Source organism: Bos indicus x Bos taurus, chromosome 25, assembly GCF_003369695.1.
Source record: "Bos indicus x Bos taurus breed Angus x Brahman F1 hybrid chromosome 25, Bos_hybrid_MaternalHap_v2.0, whole genome shotgun sequence".
In the NCBI taxonomy this organism is placed as follows: Eukaryota; Metazoa; Chordata; class Mammalia; order Artiodactyla; family Bovidae; genus Bos; species Bos indicus x Bos taurus.
The window spans coordinates 29,356,045-29,376,681 of record NC_040100.1 but is presented as its reverse complement, the minus strand read 5'-3'; the positions used below and the strand labels follow the sequence as shown (position 1 = coordinate 29,376,681).

General features: G+C 38.3%; 1 protein-coding gene and 1 long non-coding RNA gene across 11 annotated transcripts in view; one reads left to right on the top strand and one right to left on the bottom strand.

The window, feature by feature from the left end:
• MRTFB (myocardin related transcription factor B) overlaps positions 1-20,637 on the top strand; it is a 213,264-nt gene that overhangs the window by 155,387 nt on the left and 37,240 nt on the right. For all 10 annotated transcript variants that reach the window (XM_027527416.1, XM_027527415.1, XM_027527414.1 and 7 more), the window contains 5 exons: positions 4,182-4,247; positions 10,540-10,595; positions 11,732-11,807; positions 15,735-15,896; positions 16,732-16,910. In XM_027527416.1, the coding sequence (XP_027383217.1) occupies positions 4,182-4,247; positions 10,540-10,595; positions 11,732-11,807; positions 15,735-15,896; positions 16,732-16,910 (539 nt within the window). The remainder of the gene's footprint in view (positions 1-4,181; positions 4,248-10,539; positions 10,596-11,731; positions 11,808-15,734; positions 15,897-16,731; positions 16,911-20,637) is intronic.
• LOC113883570 overlaps positions 1-20,637 on the bottom strand; it is a 36,012-nt gene that overhangs the window by 4,344 nt on the left and 11,031 nt on the right. The window lies entirely within an intron of this gene.

Here is a 20,637-nt window from a genome sequence, read left to right as displayed (position 1 = left end):
TAATATTGAGCTACAGTATGATCTGTTTGTATATTTTGGGTATTGTCAGTAGTGTCATTTGCAAATACTTTCTGCCAGTGCAATAGACTGGGTTTTCATTTTGTTTATGATTTCCTTTGCTGTGAAAAAGCTTTTGCTTCTTTTGCCTACAGAGACTGATCTGAGAAAACATCTTTTACTTTTTTTAATGCCCCTTTTTATGTGCATGTTTCACTTTTATTTTAATAGAAATATTCTTACAAAACATGAGTTTTTAAATAGAGAAATTATTGGTACATATATTGATACATTCCTGAATCCCAGGCTTAGAAGGAAAGCATTCAAGATGTGACTGCTTACTCTGTGACTACAAAATACCCATTCACAGTAAAGCACTAAAAATATGGGAATCTTTACAGAACTAACCTCATGGACTGTAGCCCTCCAGGCTCCTCTGTCCATGGGATTTCCCAGGCAAGAATACTGGAGTGGGTTGCCATTTCCTCCTCCAGGGTCTTATTTAGAGGCCAGTTAACCCCTCCTGTATCTAAGTTCAAAAGATAATATGAAGATGTGGTTTTTCTAAATTGTTTTGTTATTCTAGGACCAGGCACCTAAATACATTTAACAATGCATAATAAATTTTTGCCAAAGTCCAACTACTTCATTCTCTTAACTAGTCAAACATCTTAAAAAATAATTAAAAAAAAACTGGAACCAGGTCTGTTTTTTACCTAATATTATCTTCAGAGTCAATACATAGTCAACACTAGAGTATTCTTTAGTTTCCCATCTTTGCTTTTGCCGTCGATTTACCCAGCCTTCATTTGACTGGCTCAGGGTTTGCCTGTGTTTTTTCTCCCCTCATAATTCTGTAGTTTATTCTGTCCTGTGTCTTGTGATTAAATAACATACATTAAATCTTCTCTCTGCCTTGCAGACAAGCACTCATCTCTCCCCACACCTACTCATCCCACCCTCCTTCATACCCCATAATTGAAACTAGCTGTTTATAAAGAATTTCTAAGACCATGGCTGCCTGCTATACTGCTTCCCAGAAAGTGTCATTTCTGCCTTGTTTCTGTAATATACAGTCCTCAGATGTCCCCTTGCAAGTCCCCTGGCCAAAACCTGTGCTTTGTTTTGGCTCATTCAACTCATGCTAAACTGCTGTATGTTGTTTAAAATGCTGCTAATATGAGTTTTTTTTCTTTAGAGTGAAAGGCACCTTAATTATGTCATATTATGGAAACATTTCAAACATTCTAATTATAGAAACAAAAGAGAATAGAGATAATCATCTTGGCTCAGAAAGCAGCTAAACATTTGAAGGGGGTATAAATATTATATGAAAGACATTAAGGGTTTTGTTTTTGTTTTTAAATATTGGAAATTAATCTTAAAATCTTGTTCTAGAAGTGCTTTAATCCATTTAAGATTCAGGAGAAAGGAACTAAAAGATGATACTTTTTACTATCTGAGCTATTTCTGATGGTGAAGAAGAATGACATTTCCTCTTTGCTATTAGATAAGCTACCTTTCATTTTTCAGAATGGTGGTTAAAATAAAGTTTTTACTTTTCTTGTATATAAAAAAGAGCAAGTTCAAAACATTTATGTTGGGACTTCCATGGTGGTCCAGTGGTTGAGAATCCACCTTTCAACACAGGGAATGCGAGTTCAATCCCTGGCCAGAGAACTAAGATCCCATGTGCTGTTAGGCAATAAAGCCCACCAGCCACAACAAATACCCAGCACAGCTAAAATAAACAAACAAAAACCACATATGTTGACACAGTATTGTTTTTTGTCTGTTGTAACAAGGAATAACACCAAGAATTTTCAAAATTATATGCATTTTTCTATTTGTTGAAATGTAGTAGGAAACATGAATGTTAACCCTAAGAGGTAATAACCCACATCATCTTGGAAAAATTCACAAATTAGTTAGAACATTTTTCTCTAAATGCAGCAGATATGAAGTAGTCTGTATTCATGTTTTCACGTGTCTACTATAATTTCAAAGATGATGGTTTGCAAAAGTCTGCTTGCTTTATGGCCACGCCTTATATGGACCACATAAAGATATTCCTCCTTTTAGGAATTAAGGAAATAACTGAAAATTAGGAATAAACTTTACCAAAAAAATCCACCATAGCATTAGCTATGGGAGTTGCAAAAATTGGAAACAACCTACATGATCAATAATAGGGATATGTTTAATAAAGTATGCATGTCCACCCTCATTCCAAGATGCCATTTGCCTAAAACTATGTATCGTGTTTGACACATTTGTCTCACTAGTATGATGCTTTGTTTGTTTGTTTTAAACCAAACAAGGGGGCTGTTGATGTTTTCTTTACCCTTTCTATTTTACTCCTTTCTTTGAAGACTCCCTCACGAGGAAGGAAAAATACTACTGCTGGGGACTCTCCAACAGACAGGGACCACCATGTTCCAGAAGTGTCAGCCTTTGAACTAGAGAGTGTTCTGACCCTTTTCTCTTCTCAGTATTCTTTTCTTGGGATTCTGCCTCTTGAATATGACCACCCTGATTTCAGACAAGCATTAACTTCGGCATTCACAAAAGAATGTCAGAGTATGCAGACATTTGGGTGCTTTCAGATCCACAGGTCATCTCTCTGGTTATTTTTGTTCCTAGTGAGGTACAGTGGGAACATACTATTCTCAATAAACTGTAAGTTATCAGGGAAAAGATCTTCACGTTAGAGCATAATTGATTCAGAGAATTGCAAAACATTCTAATATGAGAACCATGTGCATATATTTTTTGACTCATTAATTTTTTCTTTGCTGTGTGTAATAGAACCTTATCTCAATTGCTTCAGTTCTAAATGAGATGTCAGTGAAGTTTTGTGGTCCTATGGCCCCCAAAAGAAGTAGATAAAAATTTTTTTTTGGTATTGAGTAAAGAATGACATTTATATTTAGCAATGAATACAAAAATATATTTAAAAGCCATTTTACAGTCACATCCCTTTTTGAAGTATATGTAAGAGTGGGCTGTGCTCTGCAGTTCAGCACAAGCAAAAAGCAAGGCTGTGACGTGAGGGCTGCAGCTCCCACAGATCAGGCCTTGGGGTTAACTGCAAGCGGAACCATTATGGGCATTTCATTTGAGCCTGGTCCAAACAGGCTCATCACACACTTGCTTTTTAAAAAAAAAAAAAAAAAAAAAAACTGTCTTCCTTCCCTACCGTTTAAGAAATACACACAGGTAATTTTTTTCTTTTTTTGCATATTGACACCCCTAAAGTGTGCCCTTAATAATCCTAACCTTGGTTTTCACCCATGGTCTGAAATAAAAATTAAATGTGGAAACTTAAAATTGAATGTAGGGTAAACCAAGGAAAATGTTTTTCATAGTTACTGCATTTGTTACTCTTTTTTGAAATCAGTTCACTTTCCGGATAGAAACAGAGATGCTATGAAAGGAATCTGCCTGAGAAATCTCGGGGAAAATATATATATATTATTAAATTTGGCCAACAAGATTTCCCCATTTTGTGATATGTACCTTGTTTTCTACACATTTAGTGATTCATTTACTCTTTTAATTAAAATGATTAGGTATCAGTTGATTTATGGCTTTCTTAGAACTTCTAGAATGAGGTACACTGTTATGTTTGTACACAGATTATTAAACTTAAAGGTCTTAATTCAGAAATTTTCCCTTGGATCATTAGTAGTATCTTATAAGTCTAATTTTTATTATGAAGTTGGCCTTCTTTAAAGCTATTTAAGATTTATTCCAGATGAAGTAAGTTCCTCCAGATACATTAATCTTTCCTTAAAATACATTTTTGCTATTAACTTATTTTTAAAAAAACTAGGGAATCTTACATTAGTAAGATTAGTAAGACAATGTGTAAGCCAACTATTTTTGTTTATTTGCTAAGTATGATGTGATTTTATTTATAAAAAAAATACTAGCTTTAATCATTAACTTAAAATTATTAACTGACTAAGCAAAAAATATGCCGAAAGAACTTCAGAGGTCACCCAACGGGCAGAAATCACAAACGGGTTTTTTGTTTTTGTTTTTGTTTTTTGATGGGTTGAATGGTGCCAGGTAATATCCCTATTCAATTCTGAAATAGAAGATTAATTAAGCTTAATTATACCTCCTCTGGACCCTACGGTTGCATGTAAACTTCAATGGTGATTATTTCCTTTTTACAGTGCTCCAGCTGAGGCTGCAACAAAGGAGGACGAGAGAGCAACTAGTGGACCAGGGCATCATGCCACGTAAGGCTGACGCGTCCTCGTCATTCTAATGTGATGTAACAACACGGGCATGTCTGAGAAGAAGCTGCATCACACTCTGCTTTCAGTGTTGTCCATTTAATCCATATACAATTATTCAGTGAATTTACAAGGAAAAACCAGGCATCAGCATTGCTGATAGAATCATTTAAAGTACATTCTGGAAACCAGATGCAACTTAAAAGATGGACTTGGATTTTATATTATCAAAAAGCACCTTTAAATTTCTGTAATTAGGGTAATACCAGTTCTTCAATTCAAATTCCAGCCATAGTTTTAAAATAACTGAAATAATTACTCTAGATCTAAGTGAATCCAAAGATACTTGTGAAAGTAGCATAATAAATTAATTCAAAACCTTATTTAATTCAAATTATCTTTGCTAGATGATGGTCTGTATAATTATGCATCTCAATTACAGGATGAATAAACATCCTATTTATAATTAATAAAATCTTCCTTGCCCAAGTAAAGATATTTTCCCAAGTAGCTTTAAGCTTCATCCCTTCATTTTTGAGTTGATTAATTTTAGAATATTTGTCCAAGGTGATTCTTTCCCTTTAATCACCAAACACAGCACTGCCCATCAACAGAAAATTAGATTAAAGATTTACTGAGTATGGCCTTGCTCATCAGAATAAGACCCAGTTTCCCCCTCAGTCAGTCTGTCCCATCAGGAAGCTTCCATAAGCCTCTTATTCTTATCCATCAGAGGGCAGACAGAATGAAAACCACAATCACAGAAAACTAATCAAACTGGTCACATGGACCACAGCCTTGTCTAACTCCATGAAACTATGAACCATGATATATAGGATAACTCAAGATGGGCGGGTCATGGTGGAGAGGTCTGACGGAATGTGGTCCACTGGAGAAGAGAATGGCAAACCACTTCAGTATTCTTGCCTTGAGAACCCCATGAACAGTATGAAAAGGCAAAAAGATAGGACACTGAAAGATGAACTCCCCAGGTTGGTAGGTGCCCAATATGTTACTGGAGAACAGTGGAGAAATAACTCCAGAAAGAATGAAGAGACAGAGCCAAAGCAAAAACTACACCCAGTTGTGGATGTGATTGGTGATGGAAGTAAAGTCTGATGCTGTAAAGAGTAATATTGTATAGGAACCTGGAATGTTAGGTCCATGAATCAAAGTAAATTGGAAGTGATCAAACAGGAGATGGCAAGACTGAATATTGACATTTTAGGAAGTAGTAAACTAAAATGGACTAGCCGCTGCTGCTAAGTCACTTCAGTCGTGTCTGACTCTGTGTGACCCCGCAGATGGCAGCCTACCAGGCTCCCCCGTCCCTGGGATTCTCCAGGCAAGAATACTGGAGTGGGTTGCCACTGCCTTCTCCAAAACGGACTAGAATGGGTGAATTTAAATCAGATGACCATTACATCTACTACTGTGGGCAAGAATCCCTTAGAAAAAATAGAGTGGCCCTTATAGTCAACAAGAGTCCAAAAATGCAGTACTTGGATGCAATCTCAAAAATGACACAGTGAGGTCTGTTCATTTCCAAGGCAAACCATTCAGTATCACAGTAATCCAAGTCTATCCCCCAACTAGTAATGCTGAAAAAGCTGAAGTTGAACAGTTCTATGAAGACCTACAAGACCTTCTAGAACTAACATCCAGAAAAGATGTCCTTTTCATTATAGGGGATTGGAATGCAAAAGTAGGAAGTCAGGAGATACCTGGGGTAACAGGCAAATTTGGCCTTGGAGTACAAAAAGAAGCAGGGCGGAGACTAACAGAGTTTTGCCAAGAGAACGCACTGGTCAAAGCAAACATCCCTCTTCCAACAACACAAGAGAAGACTGTACACATGGACATCACCAGATGGTCAATACCAAAATCAGATTGATTATACTCTTTGCAGCCAAAGATAAGAAGCTCTATACAGTCAGCAAAAACAAGACTGGAAGTTGACTACGGCAGATCATGAAATTCTTATGGCCAAATTCAGGCTTAAATTAAAGAAAGTAGGGAAACCACTAGACCATTCAGGTATGACCTAAATCAAATCCCTTATGATTATACAGTGGAAGTGACAAACAGATTCAAGGGATTAGATCTGATAGAGTACCTGAAGAACTGTGGACAGAGGTTCGTGATATTGTACAGGAGGCAGTGATCAAGACCATCCCCAAGAAAAAGAAATGCAAAAAGGCAAAATGGTTGTCAGGAGACCTTACAAATAGCTGAGAAAAGAAGAGAAGTGAAAGGCAAAGGAGAAAAGGAAAGTTATACTCATTTGAATGCAGAGTTCCAAAGAATAGCAAGGAGAGATAAGAAAGCCTTCCTTAGTGATCAGTGCAAAGAAATAGAGGAAAATAACAGAATGGGAAAGATTAGAGATCTCTTCAAGAAAATTAGAGATACCAAGGGGAAATCTCATGCAAAGATAGGAACAGCAAAGGACAGAAATGGTATGGACCTAACAGAAGCAGAAGATATTAAGAAGAGGTGGCAAGAATACAGAGAACTATACAAAAAAGATCTTCATGACCCAGATAACCATGATCACAATGCTGTTGTGATCACTCATCTAGAGCCAGACATTCTGGAATGCAAAGTCAAGTTGGCCTTAAGAAGCATCACTAAGAACAAAGCTGGTAGAGGTGATAGAATTCCAGTTGAGCTATTTCAAATCCTAAAAGATGGTGCTGTGAAAGTGTTGCACTCAATAGGCCAGCAAATTACTCAGCAGTGGCCACAGGACTGGAAAAGGTCAGTTTTCATTCCAGTCCCAAAGAAAGGCAATGCCAAAGAATGTTCAAGCTACTGCACAACTGCACTCATCTCACATGCTAGCAAAGTAATGCTCAAAATTCTCCAAGCCAGGCTTCAACAGTATGTGAACCATGAGCTTCCAGATGTTCAGACTGGATTTAGAAAAGCCAGAGGAACCAGAGATCAAATGTCAACATCAGTTGGATCATCAAAAAAGCAAGAAAGTTCCAGAAAAACATCTATTTCTGCTTTATTGATCACACCAAAGCCTTTGACTATGTGGATCACAACAAACTGTGGAAAATTCTTAAAAGAGAAGGAATACCAACCCATCCTACCTGCCTCCTGAGAAATCTGTATGCAGGTCAAGAAACAACAGTTAGAACTGGATATGGAACAACAGACCGGTTCCAAATCAGGAAAGGAGTACGTCAAGGCTGTATATTGTCACCCTGCTTATTTAACTGATATGCAGAGTAAATCATGCGAAATGCTGGGCTGGATGAAGCACAAGCTGGAATCAAAGATTGCTGGGAGAAATATCAATAACCTCAGATATGCAGATGATACCACCCTTATGGCAGAAAGCAAAGAAGAACTAAGAGCCTCTTGATGAAAGTGAAAGAGGAGAGTGAAAAAGTTGGCTTAAAGTTCAACATTCAGAAAACTAAGATCATGGCATCTGGTCCTATCACTTCATGGCAAATAGATGGGGAAACAATGGAAACAGTGTCAGACTATTTTCTTGGGCTCCAAAAATACTGCAGATGGTGACTGTAGCCATGAAATTAAAAGTCACTTGCTCCTTGGAAGAAAAGCTATGCCAAACCTAGACAGCATATTCAAAAGCAGAGACATTACTTTGCCAACAAAGGTCTATCTAGTCAAAGCTATGGTTTATCCAGTAGTCATGTATGGATGTGAGAGTTGGACTATAAAGAAAGCTGAGCACCGGAGAATTGATGCTTTTGAACTGTGGTGTTGAAGAAGACTCTTGAAAGTCCCTTGTACTGCAAGGATATCCAACCAGTCCATCCTAAAGGAGATCAGTTCTGATTATTCATTGGAAGCTGATTATTTCATCTGAAACTGAAACTCCAATACTTTGGCCACCTCGTGCAAAGAGCTGACTCATTGGAAAAGACCCTGATGCTGGGAAAGATTGAAGGAGGAGAAGGGGATAACAGAGGATGAGATGGTTGGATGGCATCACCCTCTCTATGGACATGAGTTTGAGTAAGCTTTGGGAGTCGGTGATGTACAGGGAACCCTGGCACGCTGCAGTCCATGGGGTTGCAGAGTCGGACACGACTAAGCGACTGAAATTAACTGACATAATCACCAAATTTGGAGGTGATTTTATATTTTAGAGTAGAAGAGTGGTTGTTTTTATAGGCTGTTAGGATTATTTGGGGGCCTTAGTCTAAAATTTGATTTTCTCCTAAGAAGTAATTCATTTGGCTTAAAAAACTAGAAAGAAATTACGTAATGCACTTACACTTTCCAGTCTTCACAATCATTGCTGTTGGCTTTTTCTAGTTTGTGATAAGGGTCACACAGATTTTTCTGTGTGATAAGATGTCTTTCCCAGTGAAAACTTTTATTCTAAAATGAAAATGAAAGTCGTTCGGTCATGTCTGACTCTTTGTGACCCCGTGGACTATACAGTCCACAGAACTCTCCAGACCAGAATACTGAAGTGGGTAGCCATTCCCTTCTCCAGGGATCTTCCCAACCCAGGGATTGAGCCCAGGTCTCCTGCATTGCCAGCATATTCTTTACCATCTCAGCCACCAGAGAATCCCAAGAATACTGGAGTGGGTAGCCTATCCCTTCTCCAGTGGATCTTCCTGACCCAAGAATCTAACAGGGGGTCTCCTTTTTTTTCTGAACTACTATTAATTATCTACATATTTTAAATCTTGTGTTTTGGTAAAACCAGGTATCAGAAACTGGTTTGATAGGGACTTCCGTGGTGGTCCAGTGGTTAAGAATCTGCCTGCCAGTGCATGGGACATGAGTTTGATCCTGGGTCCAGAAGATCTCACAAGCTGTGTAGTAACTGAGTCTGTGCTCTAGCGCCCTTGAGCCGCAACAAGAGAAGCCACAGCAATGAGAAACCTGAGCACTGCAGCGAAGAGTAGCCCCACCCACTGCAACTAGAGAAAGCCCATATGCAGCAACGAAGACTCAGCACAGCCAAAATAATCGTTTTCTTTTAGAAAAAAGGCAGAGGATTCATGTTGATGTATGGCAAAAACCATCACAATGTTGTAATTATCCTCCAATTAAAATAAATGAATTAGAAAAGCCTCCCCCCCAAAAAAAGGCCAGAGGTTATAAAAGAATTTTTTAAAGAAACTGGTTTGATAATCTGCCAGATTTTCTCACCACTACATACTTGATATGAGCCAGTCAAACAGGATCAAAGTATGATGCTTTAAACATCACTGCAAAGCCAGCTACAGTCTGCTTTTAGGAACTGGTCCCTAGCCAAATCTGTCTGGGCTGGACTTCTGTGATCTTTTGCTGTGCATTATGTACCAGAGTTGAATGTTACCAAGAACTGATTGCTCAATTCTGAGGTGACAGCCCAGGTAAGCCTAGTCCTGTATCCCATCCCTGTCCCCTGACTACCCACAGTGATGACTGCAGGGACTGATCAGAAAGTGATGGATATAAACACTAACGATTTTTCAAAGATTATGATTATTGATAGAAATACTGTAGTAGGTAATACTTTTAATAAGTACTGCCTCTCTGGGACTCTGGAACATTTAATGTACTAGCAGTTAACAGATTAAGGAATCACTGTGTCTTTCTTTAGAGTGAGTTGCATTGTGGTATGGTAGGAAGAGCACGAACCTGCCAAATTCAGATTTCTAGGTTTAAATTCCACTTAGACAACCATCTAGCTGTATAACTTCAAAACTTCACTGAACCTCTTTGAGCCTTTCATCTGTACTGGGGCTAATATGAAGCTCACAAGGCTGTTGTGGTGATCAGCAGCAACGTAACTGTAAGATGGACCACAGAGCATGGGACTAGTGCATTGTAGGTTCTTGGTAAGTGGTAACTCCGATCTCTAAGACACGGACTGCAGAGTGTTTTTGTGGTCAAGGCTAGAGCACTGCAATGTTAAATGCCCTGAGGACCTGTGGACTTTCTCCAGTAGCTTGTATGACCGTAAGAGCAAAGACCTGTTGAGGAACCATCAAACAGTTCCCTTGGTAATGGTAATTTGCCCCAACTACAGGCTGGAACCAGTCTGACCTAATATATGAGTTGTCATTATGTTTATAACTCTGTTTTAAATGTTCACTTGTTTTATTTGTGAAACATATAATTTTAATTCTGAAACATTTAAGGTTTCAATTTTGCAACTGTCCTAAAGGAACTAGGAAATAAACGGAACTGTAGAGGCACACTAATAAGATTAAGAGGAAATATCACCATGATAATACTGTAACATTTAACTGAAGTATTAACTCCTCTATCTATACCACGGAAATGATTTCTTTTCCTCTCACAGCTCTGAAGAGCCCCGCGGCATTCCATGAGCAGATAAAAAGCTTGGAACGAGCCAGAGTAAGAGATTTTCATTTAAAATGTTCTGCCTCTTTCTTTTGTGTTAGAATACCTGTGGACAAGTAATAATCTTATTCCTACATATGTCAATAGAGAAAATAGAGTGTATTTTCAAGATACATGGTATATGGAGCAGTGTAGCCTGGGGTTGTTTTATCTTGAAGGTTTGTAGAAAATACAGGACATTCAAATTTTGTTCTTTAAAGCTAGTAACCTAGCTTTGTATGTAAAGGAAAAATCACACTTCTTTCTTGCTTTGGGCATAACAAGGTCTTAGAATACTGATGGAACATCTCTGCCAGTTGTTAGCCCTGCAGATGGATAACCCGAGGAGGGGATTTACACCAGATCCTTCCTTGGGTGGTTTCCCTCCCAGGTCTGTGTTAGTGGGACATTTGACCAAGACTTGGGGAATTTGACTGAAGGAGCAATGTTGCCATATTCAGCTCTGTTTTATTCTTTGAGATGACTCCATCATAGTTGCATTAAAGTGATGTTTATTATTTTTCTTTAAAGGGCCACTATTTGTTCTTTTCAATTTATAGGAAACTTCTATCATGCAATATAAAAACAAACATGTTCCACAAATTCCTTAAGAGTTTTCCCAGGATGCAGTAATGATCTCTTAGAGTCATATAAACTACAAAACTCATTTTAAAGCCATACTGTTTAGAATTGAGTACAGTTCTGAATAAGAAAATATGGTTAAAGACATGAATTCATCAAAGACAGTACATTGGAATTTTTAGGAAATGTGTTATCTAGGTGAATTTTTACTTGACCTGAAGTGTAGACTTTTTTTTTAAGATACTTATATGTTCAAATCCTCTGTTCAGAGGTCATCTTTAAAATTATGAGCCTCTGCTTTTCCAAGTTTTAAAATAAAAGTCTATAAAGTGCTTACTTTATGTCAACATAGACTTCAAATCCCTGTACAATTTTGAAGGCTGCAATTTAAGTCCTGTATTGGATAATAGTTTCTCACAGAACTAATTTCTACTCTTTTCTTTCTCTCAAAATCATGACCAAGAGCATATACAATTTATTTAAATGGAGTTACCTTGAGGGAAAAAAAAAACACAATAAATCATAAATAATTTATGGTAAGACTTTCTCTTTCTCTCTCTATCTAAAAGACCGAAAACTTTTTGAAGCACAAGATTCGGAGTCGACCAGATCGTTCTGAACTTGTCAGGATGCACATTTTAGAAGGTAAAAGTTCTGTTTCTGCTTATCTTGCTACATTTTCTCAAGAAAACAAGTGAGACTTCCACCATTTCTGTTTATTCCAATTTTAATAACTTTTAACCCCACAGGCTGACATCCTGTCAATTGGATAGCAGCATGAAGACCCCAAGCTAAAAGTGTTATGTTAGATACACGGGGTTATACAAATAACCAGATGATGGACTGAGTCTTCCCTGCCCGCTGAGGGCGCTTATGGGTCTCTCTGCCATACTGTTCTGGAAAAACATTTTCCGTCCAGATTTCTTCACCAGTGGGTGATGTGTGCCCACTCATCATAAAAGGTCTGATAGACACAAGTCTAACCCTAGATTTTAAACCACTTGGACCCTGTTGTGTCTACCTGGGGCAAGCCCATACCTAACATTTTTCTTTGTTGCTGCTTACCCACAACAGTCCAGCTTGATCTGACCATTATCACAAACAAACTCCCCTCAGCCCACCACATTTTCTGCATGCCTGAGCCTCATCTTTTACAAAGCTGGTAAGGACAGTTCTATTCCATCTTTGGTGAGGCATGTGGCTCAGGTCGTGGCTTTTTCTCTCTAAAGATAAAGCCTTCTTGGAAGGTGGTACTTCTACCATAAAGTCCCGAGATACATTTTCTTCCATTGTTTTGCTTCACTGACTTAATTTGTTGAGCAAGACGAGGAGCCTGACCTTGTGATAGCCTTGAGTGTGTGAAACCTTGAGAAGATACAGCAACTTCTCAAACATTTAGAGACAGTTATTAGGTAGGAGGAAGATTAGATTTCTTTTCTCTGGCCTACTGATAGAGTTAGAATTCGGTTGATATTACAGAGGATTAGATTTTAGCTCAGCATAAAGGTCAGTCAGATGTCTCCAAATAAAACCTTCAGGAAGTGACATGGTTGTCCTTACTAGAGGTGTTCGTTTGCTCCAGCAAGCTAGGCACCAGTCAGATTTCCCCCTTCATGGAGCTTATTACAGTCTAGTGGCAGAGAGATTATATGCAGGCAAAACAAGTCAATTACAGATTGTGAAAAGTGCCCTACGGGGAATACAGACAGACTGACACCGTGTAGAGAACGTTGTAAAGCAGTTCCGAGTATCAGGCTGGTCCCTCAAACCCCAAGTAGAGTCTCTTCTAATCCAGATAATCTATGACTAGGTAACTAACTTCGTGTCTGGGATGGGAGGCAAGAAGTCTATGCCTTTCTCCACTTCTACTGGACTTAAAAGAAACTTTTCCAGAACTCCATTGGTAGGGTAGGAGCAGCCACCAGCTGTCAGGGATAAGTGAATCTTCAGAGAAGCAAGTTTGCTGGTAAGTAACTTAGTAAATGACTCCTTCTGTGCCTGAAAATATCTTGACCTGTAAGAGACATTTTTGTAGAAATGACACTGCCCGTTTCAACTTGTCGTCTGACTGTAACAGGCTTTATTAACATAATTAAAACTAAGGCAAATGCATTTAACTATCAAAATAAATCATATTTGCTTTTTCTAAAATCAGACTCTTCAGCATTTAAAAGCCTAATTATATATAGGAATAAACCATAAGTGATGTCTTTAGGACATCTATTCTAAAGTTGAGATTTTTGAAGTAAGAATGTCTCATCTATAATTTTAAAAATACCTTAAAACCACCAGCAACTTATTTTGCCATCATCCCAGTTTTGATTGAATTGGATGTTTGGCAGGCAGAAGTCTAAATTATTTCCTGAAGTTTTACCTCCGCCTCATGGAGATGAAGATGCACTTAGACCAGAATAGAAGCATACTGAAATGCCAGCCTCTACTACTCGCTTTTGGAATATCTTCTTCCCAAACATTCCTGATATCACTTGGATAGTGTCAGTGGAAGGGAGGCAAAGGCAGGAGACTGTCCTGCCTGCATCTTAACAAAAGCATCTTCAGAATGATTTACATGATCTACTTACCCCGCTTGTCTTCCTGTGCAGATAGAAGGGCTTTATCTACTAAGATTGGGGCCAGAGTTGTTTTATACAGGAAAATTATAAAAATGAGATGAGCACATGTGTTATTTTAAGTTACAGAAACATGCATTTATTTACCAATATGCCGACTTAGGACTAAGAACTTCACATGAGGGGAATCATCTGCAATTTCCATTCATGGTGGATCAAAATGTAAAGATACTTGAAAAGCAGTCTGAGTTTAAAAATCTTAAATTTTATCGTTTTTCCCCAATTTTTATAGTTGTTAGTTGTCCTGATGTGACAGTGATTTTTTTTTAATGACTTGCTTTTATCAAGTCATGCCAAAGCATTTAACTCAGGTTTCCAAGAAATAATCATTTTTGAAGTTTATGATTTCCCCGTAACATTTAAATTATGAGTGACGATGGCAATCACAATAGTGACGCACTGTTTTGTGGACAGCCAAGGTTAATTTTTGGTAAGCACATAAGGTAAAAAGAGAAGTGCTCAGCTGTGCTGAAGGGTAGTTTATTGGCCGTGGGGTCTCAGTGTGCTTTGGGCCTCAGCTAGGACATCTAACCTACAGAATGAAAAACATCAGACAGTCCTGAGGTTACTTACAGGGAGTTTCATTAAAAGATCTTCTACTGAATAATTTAAGGAGCAAGCAACTTTCAACGCAATATTGAGTTAACACCAACAGTCAGACTAAGTATTATTTAGAACAATTTAATAAAATGTTAATGAGCATTACCAGAAACACAGGAATTATGCAAAGTTATGCTGTTTATGAGTTATGATATTTATAGTAGTTTCACGTCTATTATACAACTTTATGCATTTGTGGGTACATGGTTGATGCTTCTATATGACAATTAATTACTATGTAATTGAATGTCTCAAGGTTATTTATTCAGAAATAAATCCAAATTTTAATTATTATGAAGGACTCTGTGCACAGGAATATGATTTGTAGCTTTTCCCACCAACTCCTGCAGAGAAGCTTGTAGTCTGAGATACAGTGTCACCCCTTCGAAGAAATGAGTTTCCAATGAAGCCAAATCTAAAACTGCAAACTTCTTGAGCATGGACCACATCTCTCTCCTCTGTTCATCCTCTGTATCCCCAATACCTAATAGATGTGAATTTGACCCTCCTATCATAAATAAGCAATAGCAGCACCTCAGTTTTGGCTTGAGTTCATATTAATTTGAGTCCAAGGACATCCACATTATGTAGACAATATAAAGCTTTCCAGGACTAGAATGTAAATTGCAGATGGGAGCATTCTCAAGCAGTCGTTGTCTTTCCATAAATAAGTTTACACCAGTTGAAATTAGTTGGCCTGAAATAACATTATGGAATTCAGATTCAGATTAGTCACTCAGTCGTGTCCGACTCTTTGCGACCCCATGAATCGCAGCACACCAGGCCTCCCTGTCCATCACCAACTCCCAGAGTCCACTGAGACTCACGTCCATTGAGTCAGTGATGCCATCCAGCCATCTCATCCTCTGTCGTCCCCTTCTCCTCCTGCCCCCAACCCCTCCCAGCATCAGAGTCTTTTCCAATGAGTCAACTCTTCGCATGAGGTGGCCAAAGTACTGGAGTTTCGGCTTTAGCATCATTCCTTCCAAAGAAATCCCAGGACTGATCTCCTTCAGAATGGACTGGTTGGATCTCCTTGCAGTCCAAGGGACTCTCAAGAGTCTTCTCCAACACCACAGTTCAAAAGCATCAATTCTTCGGCGCTCAACCTTCTTCACAGTCCAACTGTCACATCCATACATGACCACAGGAAAAACCATAGCCTTGACTAGACAAACCTTTGTTGGCAAAGTGATGTCTCTGCTTTTGAATATGCTATCTAGGTTGGTCATAACTTTCCTTCCAAGGAGTAAGCGTCTTTTAATTTCATGGCTGCAGTCACCATCTTATGGAATAGAGACAGTAATTCAAGTAATAATTAAACCTGTGTTTCCTCTTTCAGAAACATTTGCGGAGCCGTCCCTGCAGGCTACTCAGATGAAGTTGAAAAGAGCTCGACTAGCTGATGATCTGAATGAAAAGATTGCTCAAAGACCTGGTCCTATGGAGCTGGTAGAGAAAAACATCCTTCCTGTAGACTCCAGTGTTAAGGAAGCAATTATAGGCAAGACTCTGAAATTTTACTGTTTTCTGAGAGACAAACTTGGAAGTTTTAGATAAGAAAAATCTACTTTTAAAGCCAGCACCAATCATGATTATTGTTTTCTGGGTGATTTAGAAATCAACATTCGTACTTATCTCCATAGTATTATTATTGTTATTATTAATACTATGTATGATAGGATTAGCACCAGTTAACACAGATATTCCTCTAACAAGAGGTTTAAGTTACCATGACTTATGGAAATTAGGCAGTCTGTATTCAGTCATTTTATGATTCCATTCAATTCCAAAGAAATGGGCCCCAAAAGGGAAGGTGTCAGTACAGCAGCGCTGCTCCCTGAGGTGGGACTTAGCAACAGATACCCCAGTCAGAGCCCCATTTGGCCTCATAATGTTTTTCAACAGCTGGATCCAAGCAAGCTCCGCACATTGTCTTGAGCTGATGTATCTCTTAGGTCAGTCTCCTGGGCAGATCTTCTTCCTCCTCTCTTTGCTTTTTACTTGCTGATGAATGAACTTATTTTGTCCTTTAGCACTTCCACACTCTAGGTTTTTTGAATGCATTTGCATCCCTAGGTGTCATTTAAAAATCTCTTGTCTCCTGTACTCCTATCAGTAGTAGTCTGATCCAAAGGCTTGATCTGACTCAGGTTTGGTCTTTTCCCCCAGGTATTCGTCATAGGTAGTTGTGTATTCTCCCACTGAGAAGTACATTATGTCCAACTTTGTTTTTAAACAGCTTTCTTTAGTCCTTATAATGAATAATATTTCTCCTTTTTCATTTTAACCTTAGTATTCCAAGGCCAAGATCAATTAAGAATCACTTCTTTCTTTAGGCGTTGGGAAAGAGGACTATCCCCAAACTCAGGGCGATTTCTCATTTGACGAAGACAGCAGTGATGCTTTGTCTCCGGACCAGCCAGCCAGCCAGGAGTCGCAGGGGTCAGCCGCGTCCCCAAGTGAGCCAAAAGTTAGTGAATCGCCATCTCCTGTGACTACAAACACTCCAGCCCAGGTATTGCTTTTCTTGTTTTTAACCCCTAAACCAAGAAAGTGCCTTGTTTTTATGTATCTAGGTAATGCATCTTCACTAGAAAAAAAGTCTGAAAGTGCAGAAAAGCATAGATTTTTCACATGTAATCCAGCTATTCACATTTTCAGTAGATTCTTACATTTTCTTTCTGTTCTATGTACACATTTTTACTTTACAGTTTTGTAACTCAATTTTTTCATGTAACTTTTTTTTGAGTTACAATTCACACATCATAAAATTCACGCTTTTTTCTTTTTAACCATCTTGGTCGTCTTTTAAGTGTACAGGCCTGTAGTCTGTATTCACACTGTTGTGCAGCAGATCTCTAGAAGCTTGTCTTACAAAACTGAAGCTAAATCCATTAAACATCAACTCCCCATCCCCCCAGGCCTGGTAAGTACTTTCCTTCAATCTCAATGAATTTGATTACTTTGAATATCTCATATGGCTTACATTATTTAAGTGTCCTTGGGGTTCATTTATGTTGTAAAATGTGACAAGATCTCTCTCAGTTTTTAAGCTGCATAATATTCCATTTTATGGATATACCACATTTTGTTTATCCATTCATTAGTGAACATGGGGTTGCCTCCATCTCTTGGCTGTTGTGAATAATGATGAGTACACGAGTGTGAAAATCTCTCTTTGAGACCCTGCTTTTAGTTCTTTGGGCATATACCCAGAAGTGGGATTGTTGGATCATATGGTAGTTCTATTTTTAATTTTTAAGGAACCACCATACTGTTCTCCATACTGGTTGCAACATTTCACACTCCCAGCAGCAGTGGAGGAGGAAATGGCAACCCACTCCAGTATTCTTACCTGGAGAATCCCATGGACAGAGGAACCTGGTGGGCTACAGTCCATAGTGTCGCAAAGAGTCGGACACGACTGAGACACTAAACCACAGCCACCAGTGCACATGTGTTCCTATTTTTCCACATCCTCACCAACACTTGTTAATTTCTGTTCTTGTCATAGTAGCTGTTTCAGTGGAATGAGGTGATCTCACTGTGTTTGTTTTTATTGAAGTATAGTTAATTTACAATTTTGTGTAGTTTCAAGTGGACAGCAAAATGATTGTTATACAAATATATATGTGTATATATATTTTCAGATTCTTTTCCGTTATAGTATTATAAGATATTGAGTATATTCACTGTTTTCTTTTTTCAACTGGAGTATAGTTGGTTTACACTGCTGTGACTCAGCCATACGTACACCTAGATCCCCTCTCCACAGAGCACCGAGCAGAGTTCCCTGGGCAGTAGCTTCTCATTAGTTACCTGTTTTATGCACAGTAGCGTACATGTGTCAGTCCCAACCTCCAAGTTCATCCCACCCCCACCCCCCCTCGGTATCTATACATTTGTCTCTATTTCTACTTTGCAAATCATCTCTACCATTTTTTCTGGATTCCATGCATATGTGTTAATATAAGATACTTGTTTTTCTGGCTTCATTCTTTATGACAGCCTCTAGATTCATCCATGTCTCTTCACATGGCACAATTTCATTCCTTTTTATGGCTAATAAATAGTCCATTGTATATATGTACCACATCTTTATCCATTTCTCTGCTGATGGACATTTAGGTGACTTCCAGGTCCTGGCTATTGTAAATACTGCTGCAGTGGACACTGGGGTGCATATATCTTTTTGAATTATGGTTTTCTCTGGGTATATGCCCAGGAGTGGTACTGCTGGGTCATAGGGTAGTTCTATTTTTAGTTTTTTAAGGAACCTCAATACTGATCTCCATATTGGCTGCATCAGTGTACATTCCCACTAACAGTGTAGGAGGGTTCTCTTTCTCCACATCCTCTTCAGCATTTATCATTTGTAAATTTTTTGATAGTGGCCATTCTGACTCACGTGAGGTGATAGCCTCACTCTAGTTTTGATTTGCTTTTCTCTGACCATTAGTGATGTTGAGTCTCTTTTAATGTATTTGTTGGCCATCTGTATGTCATCTTTGGAGAAATGTCTATTTAGGTCTTCTGCCCATTGATTGTGATGTCTCACTGTGGTTTTGATTTGCATTTCTCTAATCATTAGTGATGTTGAGCATCTTTTCATATGCCTTTGGTCATTTGTATATCATCTTTGGAGAAATCCCTTTTCAAATCCTTTGCTCTCTTTAAAATCAGGTTGCTTTTCTGTTGCTGAGTTGTAGGAGTTCTTTATATGTTCTCGATATTAACCCCTTATCAGATATATGATTTGCAAATACTCTCTCCCATCTTTTTCACTCTGTTGACAGTAACCTTTAATGAACAGACGTTTTTAAGTTTGATCTAGTCCTCTTTGTGTATTTTTGGTTATGTGACCTGTGTTTTTGGTGTCAGACTATGAAATCATTGCCATAATTTGGTGTCATAAATTAGATTGTTTTGGATTGATTGGATCCTGTTTTTTTTCTAAGAGTTTCATAGTTTGGGGGTCTTACATTTAGGTCTTTAATTGATTTTCATTTTTGTATATAAGATAAAGATCCAACTTCATTCTTTTGCATGTGGATATCCAGTTTTCCCCAACACCATTTGTTGAAAAGATTGTTCCATCCCCACTGAATGGTCTTGGCACTGTTGTCAAAGATCATTTGGTCATATATAAGAGAGTGTATTTACATGCTTTCTATTCTTTTGCATTGGCCTGTATCTCTGTCTTTATGTCAGTATCATTTTGATTACTAGAGCTTCATAGTAAATTTTGAAATCAGGAAGTGTGAGATCTTCAAATTTTATTCTTCTTCAAGATGATTTTGGCTACTTGGGGTCCCTTGATATTCTGTGTTAATGTTAGGATGAATTTTTCTATTTCTGTTAAAAAAAAAGGCACTGGGAAAATTCAACCTTTTAAAGTGTGTAATTCAGTGCTTACTAGTATATTCACAGATTTGTGCAACTCTCACACTATCTGATTCCAGAACACTTTCATCTTTCCCAAAAGAAGCCTGTACATATCAGCAGTCACTCCATTTGGCCCTAAGCAACCATCAATATACTTTGTCTGGATTCACCTATTCCAGACATTTTTTTGTAATAAATTCTGGAATCATACAGTATATCATCTTTTGTGATTGGCTTCTTTTGCTTAGGTGTAATGTTTTTAAGGTTCATCCATGTTGTAGCATGTATCAGTACCTCATCCCTTGTTGTGGCAGAGTAATATTCCATTGTGTTGATATACCACATTTTTTTTTCATCAGTTAGTGGACATTTGCTATTATGACTAATGGTGCTGTGAACACTAGACAAGTTTTTATGTGGACATATGTTTTCACTTTTCTTGGGTATATATCTTGGAGTGGAATTGCTGTGGCATATGGTAACCTTATGTGTACCTTGCTTGTATACCTTAGTATTTAACTGAACTGATACACTGTATCTCTATTAACCAATTCCTCATTGTTGGTTAGTGGTGTTTTAGTCACTAATTCATGTCCGACTCGTGGGATCTCATGGACTATAGCCCACCAGGCTCCTCTGTCCATGGGATTTTCCAGGCAAGAATACTAGAGTGGGTTGCATTCCTTTCTCCAGGGGATCATCCCAACCCAGGGATCAAACCCCAGCCTCCTGCACTGCAGGCACATTCTTTACCAACTGAGCTGGGAAATCCCTACAGTTGTTTCCTATTTTTCACTACACCCTGGTTTTTTAATACATGCATAGTGGGCACTGATTATCTCTTTGAATAATTACTA